We start from the raw sequence: 15,785 nt of genomic DNA, 5'->3' as shown, positions 1-15,785 counted from the left end.
TCTGACCTCAGAGGAAGTTTGTATGATTCCAGCAGCACAACTGGAAGGTGAAAATAATTTGTCCAAAACTGTCCTATCTTAGCCTCTTCTTTTTTTTCACTTAAATGAGGTGAAAGGAGCTCACGCCAGGTTAATACTCAACGAAACCTATTGATTTAAGTGCATCTAAATGTTAGGATAATATATATCAGAAAAATGCACTCTTCATTAAAAAGTTGACTCTTCATCTCCTTTTTATTTTATTGTATCTAAATACTACAGCATTAGAGTATAAATACGCAAAATGCTTGTTTATGAAAAGTAGAATTTGTTAAGGGTGATCTGTATCTAAGGCCAAATACTACAGTCACATTTAAGTAAATTATTATCTTTGTCTGAGACTGATATGTTTCATTTTTCTTCTAAAATTATAAATGCTAATGTCATGGTCCTACACATTCTGACTAACTCTCTGCGTGTAGAATTTCCCGATGCTGGAACTTACAAAACTTTGAAATGGGATTGAAGATTGGAGGTGCAGTGAGGGAAAGAGAGAACTGCTCTAGCAGAGAATTTTATGGAGTTCATGAACAATAGTGTAAAATACAAGGGAAAGAAAACAGTGTACAGAAGGCAGGATATTGGTTCGATTCTTGATAAATCTAACTTTGTTTGTTTGTTTACAGTGATAATACTTTGTGGTGTTGAAGTCATAATCATACTGATGCTGATCTTCCTGAGGAATCGGATCCGGATTGCTATTGCACTGTTGAAGGAAGGTAGTAGGTATGTTTGTCTGATTTTAATATATTTTGAATTGTATTAAATGATCTCTAGGCTACACTCTTCTTGAGCTTCATCTTGCACTACCAAGGGCAGAAAGTTGTTAATGTACAACACTGGATTTGTTGAGCTGAACAAGTAGTATAAGTAATGCCAGTTCTCTGTTAATGAGGTTGTGCTTATAAGATCTTTCTCTTTTGCAATAAGACGTTTCTTATCTCCCATCTCTCAGCCTTAAGAATACATATACTGTTAGTAGTACCACCTATCCTCAGTGCAAAAAGGTATATTGGCAGAAATGCTAAGTGTGGTACACTGTTAATAGGAGCCTGGGACCTACAGCTGCCAAGTTTGGTCTGTGTGAGTGACATACTAGTGGTAGAGGATTGGTGGTGTTTTGGCTGTGGCTTTTATTTAGGAAAGACTGGATTCTTCTGGCTCCAGTCAAACTTTTGTGTGGATGTGCACCATGGCCAGACATTGTACTATGGTGCAGTCCAAGATACTTCTTTTCAGCTCTGAGTAAAGAAGAAAGCAGAGCAGGATATGAGAGTTGAAGGCCTAGGAGAGCTCTTCATTTTGTGTTTCCTGAAATCCGCATAGACTTTGTTCACAGTGGTTCCTGTTTTACACAGTGCTGACAATTCTTTTCTATTAAATAAATATTAAAGTGCTCTTCAATGTCTTCATCAATGACATGGACAGTGAGATCGAGAGCACCCTCAGCAAGTTTTGCAGGTGACACCAAGCTGAGTGCTGTGGTTGACACGCCTGAGGGACAGGATGCCATCCAGAGGGACCTGGACAAGCTTGAGGAATGGGCCCCTGTGAACCTCATGAGGTTCAACAAGGCCAAGTGCAGGGTCCTGCCTCTGGGTCAGGGCAACCCCCAGTACCAGCACAGGCTGGGGGATGAAGGGATGGAGAGCAGCCCTGCTGAGAAGGACTTGGGGGTCCTGGTGGGTGAAAAGCCGGACATGAGCCAGCAACGTGTGCTCACAGCCCAGAAGGCCACCCATATCCTGGGCTGCCCCCAAAGCCGCGTGGCCAGCAGGGCGAGGGAGGGGATTCTGCCCCTCTGCTCCGCTCTGGGGAGACCCCCTGCAGGGCTGCGTCCAGACAGGTACCTGCTGGAGCGGGGCCAGAGGAGGCCACAAAAAAGATCAGCAGGCTGTAGAGTTGGGGCTGTTCAGCCTGGAGCAGACAAGGCTCCAGGGAGACCTTACTGCAGCTGCCAGGACTGAAAGGGGGCTTAGAAGAAAGATGGCGACAGACTTTTAGCAGGGCCTGTAGTGACAGGACAAGGGGTAATGGTTTTAAACTAAAAGAGGGCAGATTTAAAGCAGATATAAGGAGGAAATTTCTGACAATGAGGGTGGTGAACCCCTGGCCCAGGTTGTCCAGAGAGGTGGTAGATGCCCCATCCCTGGGAACATCCCAGGTCAGGCTGCATGGGGCTCTGAGCAACATGATCGAGTTGAAGATGTCCCTGCTCATGGCAGGGGGGTTGGACTAGATGACTTTAAAAGGACCCTTCCAACCCAAACTATTCTGTGATTCTCCACAGCATTTACTAGTTTAGTAGTAGGAACTGAGTAAATTTGTCTCCTTTTACATACTGGAAACTGCCTCCTATAAAACAAATAGCATCAGAAGTGCCACAAGTCATAGAAGAAATACTATAGGACATAATAAGAGACAAAAAGGCTTGTGATAAGCTTACAGGGTCACTGGGAAGAAAATGTAGAGTAGTGGGAAGAGGAGGATGACAGGAGTGTAAAGAGGACCAGCCTGTAAGCTTCAGTGAACAAAACACATGCTCTCTGAAATCTCATATCCAGTGAGATACCCAGCTGGAGGTGTTCGCCTCTGAGGTAGCTGCAGCCTCCCCCAGAGGGGCTGTATCAACTCACTCTCTTCCAGCGGAGGAGTCCTTGGCAGAGTAGGAACTGGCATGCTCAAGTTCCTGCTCACTAGTTGCATTCTAGCCACAAGAAGTGGCTTTGATGTTGAAAGGAGCTCTGTAAGCTGTCAGCAGTGAAAGGCCATTATTCTTCTTGCCTGCCAACAGCCAAAGGCGAGCACTGCTCATTTATGGCACATGCAAGGAAAGTCACATAGTCACAGGACAGCGTTGGCATGTCCTGACATTACAAAGACAAGTTGAATGTCCCTGCCCCAAAACAGTTAGTACTTAAGGCAGGAAAGGGGCTGGGAACAGAGTCCTGAAATATGAAGTAGCAAGAGGTAATTTCAAGTGTGTAGGAGCTGAAGGAAGAGCACAGGAGCTGAGTAGAGTGGGACAAGGATATAAAGGCTAACATCTGCAGCAGTCAGCAAAGAGATATGATGAAAATGGGTTTGTAACCTGGAAAGAGCTGGATCTTTTAAGCAGTAATGGAGAAGGAGAAAGTAGAAGACAGACTTGAACATGGCAAATTGATAAAGTTGACTGTAGTGCTGCCGATGAAAGTGGGGTGGTAGAAATGAAGATGTGAAGACGTTTGAAGAAAGCATCTGCAGTATTCTGAGATCCCAGCACAAGATTATGCTATCACTATCAACAAGTAGCTTAAAGTAAAAAGGATGATGCTAGAAGAGGACTGACAAAAAGCCTGTTTCTTAAATTGTTTTAGCTTACTGATGTGTTTTGTTTCTTTCATAGGGCTATTGGCTATATAATGTCTACATTGTTCTACCCAATCGTCACCTTCATACTCATTGCAGTTTGTATTTCCTACTGGGCTGTGACAGCTGTGTATCCTTTTGTCTCTGTACCTCTCCAGAGGAACATTCTTCTGGTCTGCAAGACCAGATAATTCTCTGCTATTTCACCTTAACCAAACCAGCGCTGAGAGAGCTATTTCGTCACTTGGCACTTGCTGCACTGATGCACTCTTCCTCACTGCACATTTGCATGTGATGTACAAATCGGACAATGAATTTAATTTCATTAACAAGAACTGGACTAAAATTCATGCCAACGCAGGGGGGATCGTACAAGGCCTTGTGTACTACATAAGGTTGACCTGAAGGGGTAAAAAAGGGCTCTCAGCAGAGAATGAACATGGCCTTTAATGTGCTGCACGCTCCATAGGCCTGATGTTAATGATCTCTTAGTTAGCTGGGGTGGGCTCCAGGTGCGTTTTGTTCAGAAAAGTATAGGAAAGGAGTGAGAGAACGTACAGTGTGCTGAGTCCGCTCTAAATTGCATAACAGCAACCACTGTCTGTTCACAGAACAGCAAGGGTTTGGCGAGGTATCGGAAAGGAGAAAATTGCTTTATGTTTGTTTTTTTTCACATACAAACAGGCCCAGCTGTTCAGGACAATGTTAATATATCCTTATGCTCTGTGTCTACTTCCACCAAAATATGAACTGTCAAAGAACTACTGCATAATTTGCCTTGTCAAAGGTAGGTGTGCAGGAGAGACGGAGTCAGCTTTCAAGGTTATTCCCCTTGCCCATTCTGGTCAGGGGTTATTACAGCTCCGGGATGGAGTTTGCCTTAGTTCTCTAAGTGATGAGAGTATTCAGTCTTGTCTATCAACCCTTCATATACATCTGTGCATAACAAGAGCAGTTTTTCTGTTATCTGCACAAGTTCTGTAGAGCTTAGTTACCCACTGCAGAATCCTAAGTTGCTCAAAGCCTACAGTTCTGTGATTCCTCCTTAAAATATTTCATTCAGTTTTCTAGCTACATCAGGAGAACCTGTGTATAAAGTAATGGCTAATCAAACACTGTGCAAGTATGCAAACCTGACTTGTGACCCGGAGGTAAGTGTGACAAATATTTACCTATAGTCAGAGCTGTACTAATTGCATTTCTGAATCACTATTAAATGCAATGCTAGTAGAAAATGTGCAGATTTTAAGTAATGATTCCTCATATTAAATCTAAAAATAGTACTTAGTGTTCAGATAACACTTCTTCGTTCAAAGCAATTTACAGACATGAACTATTTTTCTGCTAAACTGTCCTGTGAGGCAGGTAAATATTAACCATTCTAATTTACAGGGTGAGAAAGGAAGATACAGGTTTATTTGCAAAGGTGTTCTTGAATTTGTGAGGATTCTATTTCATGGTCCTCAAAAGGCAATGGAAGACCTTGAAAGCTGTGCCTCAAACTTGCCCAAGGACTGGCCATTTTTTGAAGCAGAGGCTTAGCTAAATATCGGGGTTCTTTTGATACAGCAATGACCTTTATGAAGGTCATTCATAATAGGTTTGTTTTGTTTTGTCTTCAGTCAAATATTTTGACTTGACTGTGGGGTTGAATTTAAGTATTTTTTGCAAACTAGAAATATTTATCAAATGTTATATCAGGGTTATTTTCACGTATTTAAATTTCAGTGTACTGCTGTGGTTATGTATATCCCAAACAATTCCCCACCCTGCTGATGTCTGAACACTAAAAAAGAAAGGGGTTAGAAACGGACTGGGTTTATGCCATGCCCAAACTGAGCGAATACATGAAATGAACAACAGAAATAGGGAAAAGTAATTCAATGTAAAGACTACTCCTCTTTTAATACTCTGAGATAGGTAAGGGAAATTGTGACCACATCCACAGCTTGTATAAAGTGGCATAGCTCAGTTGATTTCCATTCAACTGTGGTGATTTACCCAAACTGCAGATTTGGCCTCTGGTTTTCCAAGAAATAATTATTTTTTTTATGTGAGCAGGTTTTCTTTAATGAAACTGAAGCATTCATGTCTCTTAAAAGCAGGTTTCTGAAATTCAGATTCCATTTTTGTAGGTTTCAGGCATGTGGTGAACAGCCGTGTTTGCTAACTGCATAGTTTAAAGTTAAGCACGTGCACAAGAGATTAATATGAATCCTTAAATATGTAAACAGGTTACATAGTGTTGGAGCGCAGTGTTAAATGAACTAATAAAACAACAATGTTATTTGTATTAAGCTGCTAAACTTCAGAGACTGTGCGCACAGAATTCATTGCTTATCATTGTGATGTTTATTTTTCTTTCTATACAGACTTTTAACACAACTAATGTGACTAAATTGTGTCCGGGTGCTCAGTGTACTTTTGCTTTTTACGGAGGAGAAAGCCTGTACCACAAGTACATCTTCATCTTCCAGTTAGCCAATGCCTTTGTCTTTCTCTGGCTGGTCAACTTTGCAATTGCACTGGGTCAGTGTACCCTTGCTGGTGCCTTTGCCTCTTATTACTGGGCCTCTCGAAAACCAGCCGATATTCCACTGTGGCCACTCTTTTCTTCATTTGGACGAGCAATACGGTAAGGCTGGAGCTGGATGCGAGTCTTGTCATGTATCCAACAAGTGCTCTTTTTACAGCCAGGGAAGCCAGACTTAGGCTATCAAATGAAAATAATTAGTCAGCGTAGCGGTTTAATCCCGGCAGGCAGCCAAGCCCCACGCAGCCGCACAGTGGGATGGGGGAGAGAATCGGAAGGGTGAAAGTGCGAAAACGCGTGGGCTGAGATGAAGACAGTCTAACAGGTAAAGCAAAGCCTGGTGCCCAAGCAGAGCGAAACAAGGAATTCATTCACCGCTTCCCATCGGCAGGCGGGGGTTCCGCCATCCCAGGACCGCAGAGCTTCACCACGCGTAGCAGTGACTTGGGAAGACGCGCTCCGTAACTCCAAATGTCCTCCTCTTCCTCCTCCTTCCCCCCCACTGTTATTGCTGAGCATGACAGCATGTGGCGTGGGACATCCCGATGGGCAGTCGGGGTCAGCTGTCCCGGCTGTGCCCCCTCCCAGCTCCTGGAGCCCCCCAGCCTGCTCGCTGGCGGGGCAGGGCGAGAAGCAGAAAAGGCCTTGACGCTGCTCAGCCGTAGCTAAAACGTGGCTGTGTTGTCAACACTGTTTTCATCACAAATCCAAAACACAGCACCCTGCAAGCTACTGTGAAGAAAACTAATCCTATTCCAGCCAAAACCAGTACAATCGGGGACATGTAGTTGTTCGGGGCAGGCTGAATCCTGTAGCCCAACAGCGGCAAGGCTGCTGCCGCTCTGGGCGCCCAGGTCCCACCAGTTGCAGGTGTTCCCAGTGGGCGCACATGTATACGACGCATACATACAGAGCTGGCCACGCAGATCGACAGACAGACGGACGCAGCACTCACACAAACACCAACAGCACTGGTGGCTTCATCCTGTTCCTCTCTCTAGCGGATCAGGATGAAGGTCCGTTAGTATATGTTATTCCCACTAATGGACCTTCCTCCAGTTATAATTTTATGTATACACACACACACATATGTAATTGTTCATGTACACATATGTGCAACATAACAGTAATTTATTTTGTTTTAGATACCATACAGGTTCACTGGCATTTGGAGCCTTAATTCTTGCAATTGTCCAGCTTATTAGAGTAATACTGGAGTACTTGGATCACAAACTGAAAGGTGAGATTTACGAACCTGCTCTAGGTTATTAAGACCTCCTTTGGTAAATTACTTCCTTTCCTTCCCAAGATGTTTTTTCAGCAATGAAGAGACATTTAATTCCACATTATTTGTCACCATTGTAGTTCCATTTGAAGCCAGTGAATTTGTGCCAGTTTACTCAAATTGAGTTTATGTCCTTGGGAACTTAATGCAAAGTTCACGCGGGATGTGGATCTGAGCTAATTGAAAGCTAGTGAGCTAAATTTGGTTGCGAAAGAGAGTCCATACCTAGAAGAAAAGAATGTTTCTGCTTTTGTCACAATTTAAGATTCTCTTCTGAATAGCTTTCTATGTTCTGAAGACTGTTCATGAATTCTATGTATGATGTACTCCCTCCTTTTTTTCAGGTACACAGAACTCCTTCACTAGATTTCTACTCTGCTGCCTCAAATGCTGTTTCTGGTGTTTGGAAAAATTCTTAAAATTTATAAACAGAAATGCCTACATCATGGTATGTGTTGTCTCTGCATGTGGTCTCCCTTATCTGGGACACTAAAATACCCTAGCCACTACTAGTTGGTCAACAGCCAGCAGTAATAGAATCTGCTGAATAAATAATGGGATTTATGAGAGTTTTCAGGAAATGCATGTGGTCCTACCGTTGAAAAGTAAGATCTTTTTTTTTTCTTTTTCTAAACTCAGCCTCTTTTCATGTCTGTCCTTGTCCATCCCCCTCAGCCCCCAAAGTAAGTGGGAAGAGATGGCATAACTGGTTAACTCCCGCCTCTGATTCAGCAATTGAAATCTTGATTTCAACAGGAATATTAGCTTTTTCATATTGCATGTTGATGACACTTCTGTTTGGAGGCAGTGTTTGAACAAGGAGGTCAGAAGGAATGTGGTATCTGTATTTCCTCCTGGGAGTTAAAAGCACAAATTCTACGAGTAGCAGCAGCAGTGATATTACTCTAAAATAACCCTCCATAGCTTACAGAAGAGAAATTCCAGATTTCCACCTAAATAAACATACACAGATTTCAGCCTGGGATGTTCTGACTTGAAGCAATTTCAGTGATTGAGTGGTACAGTCATGGACTCGTTATCTCAAAGGAGGTAGCCGTAACGGGTCCGTTATAACCCATGTTCATGCAATTGATGTTTTTAATTAATACTGTCTTGAAGAGGAAGTATTCTTTTTGACTATGTTGTTTACAGTTGGTAAACAACACTGCACTAAGAGCTGTTCTAGTATATTTTTTCTTTGTGGACACTACTGCAGGAAGAAGAAATGGTTTTGTTCCTGAATAACTTTAGCTGCTTTACTTTATGCTGATGTAAAGTCATCATACTGACTTTGATACTAGTATTGCTGATTTCTTCCTGAGAGCAGTGTCAGGTTCAAGGAGATACCTACAGGGGTCAACTAATTTCTGCTCTACAAGTACCTGTTCCTTGCCACTGACTATGAATCTAGTGTAGGTAACCAGCAAAGTGCAAGGAATCCCTCAGCAAGTACCTTATTTGCTCTGCTTGGCAAACTAAGTACTGAGTCTACTGCCTGCAGGATCACAAGGGGTGGCGTGCTCATCACCAGGGGATTTGAAGGTGAAGGATAGATAATATTCTGCCCCAACCTGGTGGGAAGCATTGAGAGGCAGCAGGTTACTTGGGGAGGTGCTTTATGTTCATCTGACTTTCAAGGCCAAATGTTAGCAAGAACTGTGCATTACACGCAGGAAGAGTCTGGCATACAAGGAGGTATCCTAATTATTTCAAATACTTAACAGCTACTATTATTTTGCAGATTGCCATATATGGTAAAAACTTCTGCACCTCGGCAAAGGAAGCATTCTTTTTGCTCATGCGGAATGTGGTGAGGTAAGGGGCCATCTCCCAGTCCTTGGAAATGTCAGGATTTCCTGCTATGACACTCTGAAGACACACTTCTTTCCTCTCCCATGTCTCCTCCAAATACTACTGTAAGCTGCTTCTGTCCTCAGACATGGCCCTCGCTTCTGACTCTCAGTGTGTAACAGCAGATTGTCCAGCACAGTAACCTATGCAAAATTGATATAATCGAACAGTTTTGTTGTGATTGCTCTTTTAAATTCATAAGCACTCAGTAGATTGTAAATAGAGCCTCCAAGGAACCAATGAACCCCCTGAGAAGAGATCAACAGATATACAGGAATGGGGTGCTCATCATCTGTCATAGGTGTGTTACTTGTGGTCACTCACTGTCTGTGAAAAGGAAAGCAGAAAGACCTAAGCCTTCAGATTCATGCAGAAAGCTTATGGGCTGTCAGAGAGTGGCAGTAAAGACGACAGAGTACTTTGCTTTCAAAACCAGTATCTTTAACAAAACCAGATCTCCCCTGGTGCTGGGAACTCCCCTGGCCCTTTTCCCCAAGACTCCTGCCAAACTCCCTGTTCTCATCAGTGCTTTTCTTCATTGCTCCTGGCTCTTCCTGTACTACTGTGAGATCAAAAAATAATGGGAGAATAACTTGGGAGCAGGCCATGTCGATGCAGTAGCAGACAATCCTAATTAGCGAGCCAGAGACACAGTAAAACTGGTTAGGTGGTTTAAATTATTAAGTGAAGGACGGGGAGGAGGAGGGGAATGGAACGGAAGGCTGAAAGGCAGGAAAGTGGAAACAATGCTTAAGAAAGAAGAGGAAAGGACTGGAGATGGAGAATGGAGTGCATTCACTCTGTTCCCTGTGTTAATACCGGTGCACTGGTGCCCACACCGCGTAGTGCCTGTGCAGTAGGAAAGAGAAGCTGCCTTCCTTTCCTGTCAGAACATCGCCTCGCTGTCCGTTGTGCTTTTGCTCCTAATCAGTAACAAATAGTTAGCCAGGCATATAATGTTATTGTTCCGAACTGAGATTTTTTTATCTTGTGTATTTTGATAATTCTGAATTCTGACAGGTTAATGATGATTTGTTCTCTTTAATATTTCTTAACATTTATCTTTCATGGTAGTCGGTGCTGTATATCACCATATCCATAGCCTTCAGCACTGTCAAGAGGCTGATGCTACAAAGCTCATTTTCCATCCCATTATTTACCTGCAGTTTCTGAAAAGACATGCTGACAGGATTTCGGGCAGAAACTCCCTGCTGTTGCTTTGAGTGAGGGCTGCAGACTTACTGTGAATTTTTCTGTCTACCTTCATTCATTCATCTGTGATTGTCTCCCTGCTTTGAGGCCTCCTGCCTTCAGTGTTGTACCATGATATCTTAAAATAGTAGATTTGTCATGTTATGGGGTCATGAAATGTGGCCAGATAGGACCAAGTGAAAAGAAGACCTGCCGGCAATCTGCACAAGCGCTGCTTTTTGTTTTGGTGTGTACTTGGTCTCTTCTGGTCTGGTTTATCTGTAAGCCTCAAAGAAAGGCTGAGATAAAAATATTTTGATGTTTTGGGATTTTTTAACCAGCCAGAGCAATAAACGGTTCTTCAAGTGCTGTGGCAGCAAGGCCTCACTCACCAGGAGGCTCGTGCCGTGCTGCCGCACGGGATTAGGCTGTAACAAAACCCATCTCGGTGCCTTGTCTCCGCATCATTGTGCTGGCAGCCGTGAAACCAGCAGAAGACAGCTTCCTGGTCATGGCTTGCCAATTATCCATAGATTTAAGGAGAAAGAATGCAAGTGTTTGGTTTCTGATGATGCTGTATCGTTTGTCCTTTGCTGAACAGAGTTGCAGTTCTGGACAAAGTTACAGACTTTCTTCTGTTCCTGGGGAAAATTCTCGTCGCTGGTGGTGTAGGTAAGCCAATCAATTTTTTTCCAAACAGTATGTTCTATTTTCGGGTTCCTATAAGTATGCCTGCCATATTCATATATGCTTAGTTGAGGTTCTCATTGGTCTGACTATTTGGGAAGCTGTTCATATGTTTCTAGGATTTGCAAGATTGAACTAAAATACACTTTTTCTTTTTCTCCCCTTTCCTCCCTCCCCAGTGATTTGTTGACAGCATCTTTTCCATAATTGCTTTTACTGCTCTTGCATGTGTTGCTGGCGCGAGGACTTCTGCAGCCAAAGCATCACAGCTGGATCAAACCAAATTCTCATCCACTAAGTCAGCCACAATTGGTTCTCCTTTCGTAAGAACTGAACAAAATGACAGATGAGATTCACCTGGTAGCAGACAGCATGCATACAAGGGGAGGTGGTGCAGGTCTGCAGGAGATGGGCCTGAAGCTCTGCTGATTCAAGCCCATTATAGCTATAAGCTATAGTAGAAAGAACAGAATATTTCTAACATCCTTCTGGGGTCTTCTTAGTTATCAATAAATAATAAAATATATTATTCATATCCTTCTGTGACAGAATAGTGAATTTTTGAAAAAATGAAGCACTTTCAGAAATTCGAGTTGTCAGTATTCCCTTACGGTTTTTCTAAATGGTTGTGGCAGTTTCAAAACATTCTTTTACAAATAACCGTATTTTGTATTCTGTACACTTTAAAAGATTACTAAAGAATCACCTTTTAATCAAAAGTTGCAAATTAGTATCAAGAACAGAACTAAAATATTTTGTCATTACTGTAGAATGACTTTCAAACTGAGGTAGCAAATTTGACTTGAAACATGTTCTCTGAAATGTAATCCATGAAATACTGAAATTAATTCATGTCTTCATCCTCTTCAGGAATAAATTCTTTGGGCAGTTTCTGTTGTAGATGCATTGGTCTGTTCTAAACTTATTGTTGTACTTATCACTAGCACTGCCATTTCTCCTTTTAATCTGAAATAGTTAAGTATTTCTTCAAGCGATAATATTTAAAGTGAAAGAATTTTGCTCATTCTATTTTATTTTAGAAAAGAACCACCAGATGGTCTTTGTTATCCCATCTCATTGTCTTGTTTATCATTATTTATTAATTTTGCTATTAAATCCAGTAGAATGATGAAACAAAACAATTCATTAAAGTCTTTCTGAGCCCATGAGTATCTTTATGGTAATTGATTAATTTACATAGCTCTTTGTCAGAATACAGATCCAGCAGTTAATTAGTATTGAGGAATTTATTGTTTACAAACTCTTACTTAAACCAACCTTGGATGCATTTGTTTTGTCTCATCCATTCTTTAGGTGTTAGGAAATCGGAGTTTGCATAGGAATCTCTAATCTTTTGTGCTTCTTGCAGGTGTTCTTGCGTTCTTTTTCTTCACACAGAGAATACCAGTCTTTGCGCAGGAGGCACCAACGTTAAATTACTACTGGGTACCGCTGCTGGTAAGGCAACCGTCTGATCTCCTGAACACTGAGGGCAGCCTGAGATGCTCAGAGTACTCAGGGCATGGTCTGGTAACAGCTGCTGTTGTTGTCCTCTCAGTGGCATACCACCCGCTGAAGTGAGGACTGATCTGCTACACTCTAGTCCTCCGGGTCCTTCAGGCAGAAGAGGCTCTGCACCTTCGGAAGAATTAGGTTTCACATCTGCTTTGCTCAGACTTCCCAGACAGCAAAGGCTGGTGGTGAGGCACCGATGACAGTGTGGCTTCTAGTGGAAGGGACTTATGATGCATCTTTTCCTCCTTTTGTAGCACCCCCCAGAATATCTCCAGGATGAGTGGTTCTTTAGAATAATCTTGAAGGAGTTCAGAATATTCTTGGCATATATTCCCTTTGAGGGGTGAAATGGCTCCAGTTTGGCAGCTTGAAAACTAGTGGCTACTGCATGTTAGTATACAGTGTATTGAACCTGTGATCAAGCAGTAGTAACCTTTGGTAGAATTACAGAGCTGCCATTAAATCCTTCTAAATCTGCTTAGCAGACTAGACTTCTGACTTGTGTTAACACTGCCACTTTGGTGCCAGACTAAATTTGGGGTTTTACTGTTGGGTTTTTTTTGTAGACGGTCATTATTGGCTCCTACCTAGTTGCACATGGGTTCTTCAGCGTCTATGCAATGTGTGTCGACACGCTTTTCCTCTGCTTTTGTAAGTACTACGTTTTCTTTACCTAATACCTGCAAGTCACGGGAAGACGAGTATCCATTCCTTATAGAATTCTGGCGACATGCTAGCAGACTGTGTGAAACACAAACAAACTGCTTCTGCTTTTCAGACTGTCTCCTTGATGCATTCTTCATTGCAGGAGTGTTTTAGTATTCAAATTTCATTAGTTTAAGTAATGGAAGGTAGCTGTATGGCTCATGGGGTTATCTGGCTTTTGTTTTTCAGATGTTCCTTAACTTTCATTAACAGTTTGTTTTTGGGTGCTTTGTAAAAAGCCCTGTACAGCAAATGATTCACTCAAACCTCTTGTTAATAACAAGGTTGTTCTTTGGTCTATAGGTGGTCCTTTGTTTTCAGCTTAATAGCCCTGAACAAAGTATTATGCTGAATTACCTTCAAATTTGTGTGAAATACCATTTAAAAAACTATCTGTCCCTTGGAACGCCCAATGGCAAGCAATCAGAGGCACTCTCAAAGGAACTGCTGTTCAATGTGTCCAGTCAGAGAATCTAAAATCTAAATCTAAAATCACGAAATAAATCTGTTGGTCTCAAATTAGGACATGGTTATAAGAAGAGGATGTACTTATTACAAAGTACATTCCATTTGCTAGATTTACTGAATTAAAGAAATAAAGATACAAATTTTCTATAATGAAAGTTATTCTGGTAGGTCCAAGTAGAAGTTATGTGGCAGTGATTGTTCTTGCAGTTGGTGAATTATTTGATAATGCTAAGGGAATACTGAAATTGTCATAGGCTTGTTCTGTCATGTGCACCGTGGATCACTGAGGCAAGATAAACGTGGTAATACTGATTCTCCTCTTCCAATAGCATAAATTCTTCCTTTCCTTTAAACACTCACCTTCTTAATCCTGCTTCTCTGGGAACCAAACTTAGAAGTGATTCTGGAAATACTGGGTTGCAAAGAATCACAGGAACAAAATCAGTAAGAAAACTGAAAACCAATGTTTAGCTGAGAGCTACATCCTATTTATCTCAAGTTATGGACTTTGGTTCTAAACAAACATGATCACAGGCAGACATAGCACTAATAACACTCCAAGAAATAAGCTAAACAATAAATAAATAAATAAATACTATTATTTAGAATTAAGTGGAAATTGATCAAACAAAATTTAGAAAGTTTGTTGGTGTACTAAAAAATTAACAGGTTTTCTTTTTAAATTGTTCCAAAGACATGTGGTATATAGTACTATGGAGCTATACAGAGAATTGCTTCCTCTAACCTCTTCGGCCATTCCCTACAACTCGTGTTCTCCTTTTGGCTTTGCAGATAGAGCTGTCTGCCTCTGCAGGGGTGCGGTGGCAGTGGCTGTGTGCTTCACTGCCCACTCCCTCCAGATTGCCCACCAGTGTGAAACTGTTCACTGCAGCGTGACTGCTGCATGGCATAAACACTGGGCTGAACCCAGACCAGTGATTTAGTCATGACCTTCTGTAGGAAAAAAAGGAATACGTCTGCCTCATTATTTTAAATTCATACTCTGTTTTGTTTCCCATGCCTCTATTCAGTAATGGACAGTAGGAGGTCATACAGAATATTGTGCGCTTGTGGCATCAGGTTTTCAAAAGACCTTTTATCTTAAGCAGTGAAAAAGGGTCCAGTTTTTAAAAGTGCTTAATTCCACAGCTCTCTCGGGGACAAGTTTTCTAGCAAGAAGTAGCCAAAATGCCAGGCTTTGGTGGAGGCATGAGTGTTTCTGAAAATTTCCACCTATACTGCCAAACCAAAGAACTGGAGAATAAAAGGATATACTGCTGTCATTTAAAAATGGCTAGATGTTTGTGTCTGCTTTGTGTAAGACCTCTTCTGGTTTGAGAAAATAGAAATTTTATAGTGTGTTTCATCAACAATACAACTAAATTGCCTTGATAGAGATCTTTTTTTCATGTTGGGTCTCTTGCTCTCTCCTTTCTTCAATTCTCTCTCTCTCCCCCTCTCCCCCCCACCCGGTGCTTGTACTGCTCTTTGCTCTTTTGCCTGCTTTTACTGTGTAAATTCAGGTGAAGACCTGGAAAGAAATGATGGATCTACAGCAAAACCCTACTTCATGTCAGCTAGCCTCCACCGAATTCTAGGGAAGAAGGAACTAAGCCCTAAGAAGGCAGTGGGATAACATACACTAAACCTCGACATCAAAGCAGTGTCACTTTTAAGCAAAACGTGTATAAAGTAGGCAAAAGTAAAAACTGTAAATGATGCTTCTGTTTAATGGGTGATTCTTTTTTCCTTTTGCTTATATCTAAAAAAATGAGCAACTTTGGTAACATTTAACTAATTTAAATGCTTAAACTGACAGCTGTGAAAACAAGGCCACGTTTTAGCTCATAGAGTGCCTATGGAAAGGAAAATGTACATCTGAAGCTTTTTTAAGTCTATAATGATGTTTTAATAACTTTTGTAACACAAGTTGCTGCCTTAGATGACAGCAGTTTTGATAATGTTTCTTTTTATAAGTGTATATTTGTAAAAGAATTTCAGGCAATTTTTTGAAAGCACTACCATATAACCTAATTAGCCATAAAAAGATCGTTTGAGACTCTCTAGTTAACCCGGAGATGCTACTAAATTTGTAAATATGGTGCTATGATTGTATTTTTTTGTACAAGCTGGTTCACAGCTATTGAAACTGTGATTATA

The 15,785-nt window shown here is 41.6% G+C and overlaps 1 protein-coding gene across 1 annotated transcript; it reads left to right on the top strand.

Moving 5' to 3' along the window:
• Nucleotides 1–565: 565 nt before the first annotated feature.
• Nucleotides 566–15,346, top strand: LOC104626818 (choline transporter-like protein 5). Its single transcript, XM_010294843.1, has 11 exons — nucleotides 566–765; nucleotides 3,428–3,520; nucleotides 4,454–4,541; nucleotides 5,763–6,025; nucleotides 7,069–7,163; nucleotides 7,553–7,656; nucleotides 8,950–9,023; nucleotides 10,852–10,922; nucleotides 12,307–12,395; nucleotides 13,019–13,103; nucleotides 15,149–15,346. The coding sequence occupies exons 1-11, from the start codon at nucleotides 566–568 to the stop codon at nucleotides 15,259–15,261; spliced, it is 1,275 nt and encodes a 424-aa protein (XP_010293145.1). The 3' UTR covers nucleotides 15,262–15,346.
• The last annotated feature ends 439 nt before the right edge of the window (nucleotides 15,347–15,785 follow it).

Source organism: Phaethon lepturus, unplaced genomic scaffold (assembly GCF_000687285.1).
Source record: "Phaethon lepturus isolate BGI_N335 unplaced genomic scaffold, ASM68728v1 scaffold47950, whole genome shotgun sequence".
Taxonomy (NCBI): Eukaryota; Metazoa; Chordata; class Aves; order Phaethontiformes; family Phaethontidae; genus Phaethon; species Phaethon lepturus.
This window is presented reverse-complemented; position numbering and strand designations above follow the sequence as displayed.

Bases quoted from the DNA above. Each gene is read 5' to 3' on its own strand.
- LOC104626818 (XM_010294843.1), top strand. From the start codon at position 566: ATGAACAATAGTGTAAAATACAAGGGAAAGAAAACAGTGTACAGAAGG. The intron at 4,542-5,762 runs GTAAGTGTGACA...CTTTCTATACAG, and splicing joins ACCTGACTTGTGACCCGGAG to ACTTTTAACACAACTAATGT. The intron at 10,923-12,306 runs GTAAGCCAATCA...TGCTTCTTGCAG, and splicing joins TCTCGTCGCTGGTGGTGTAG to GTGTTCTTGCGTTCTTTTTC.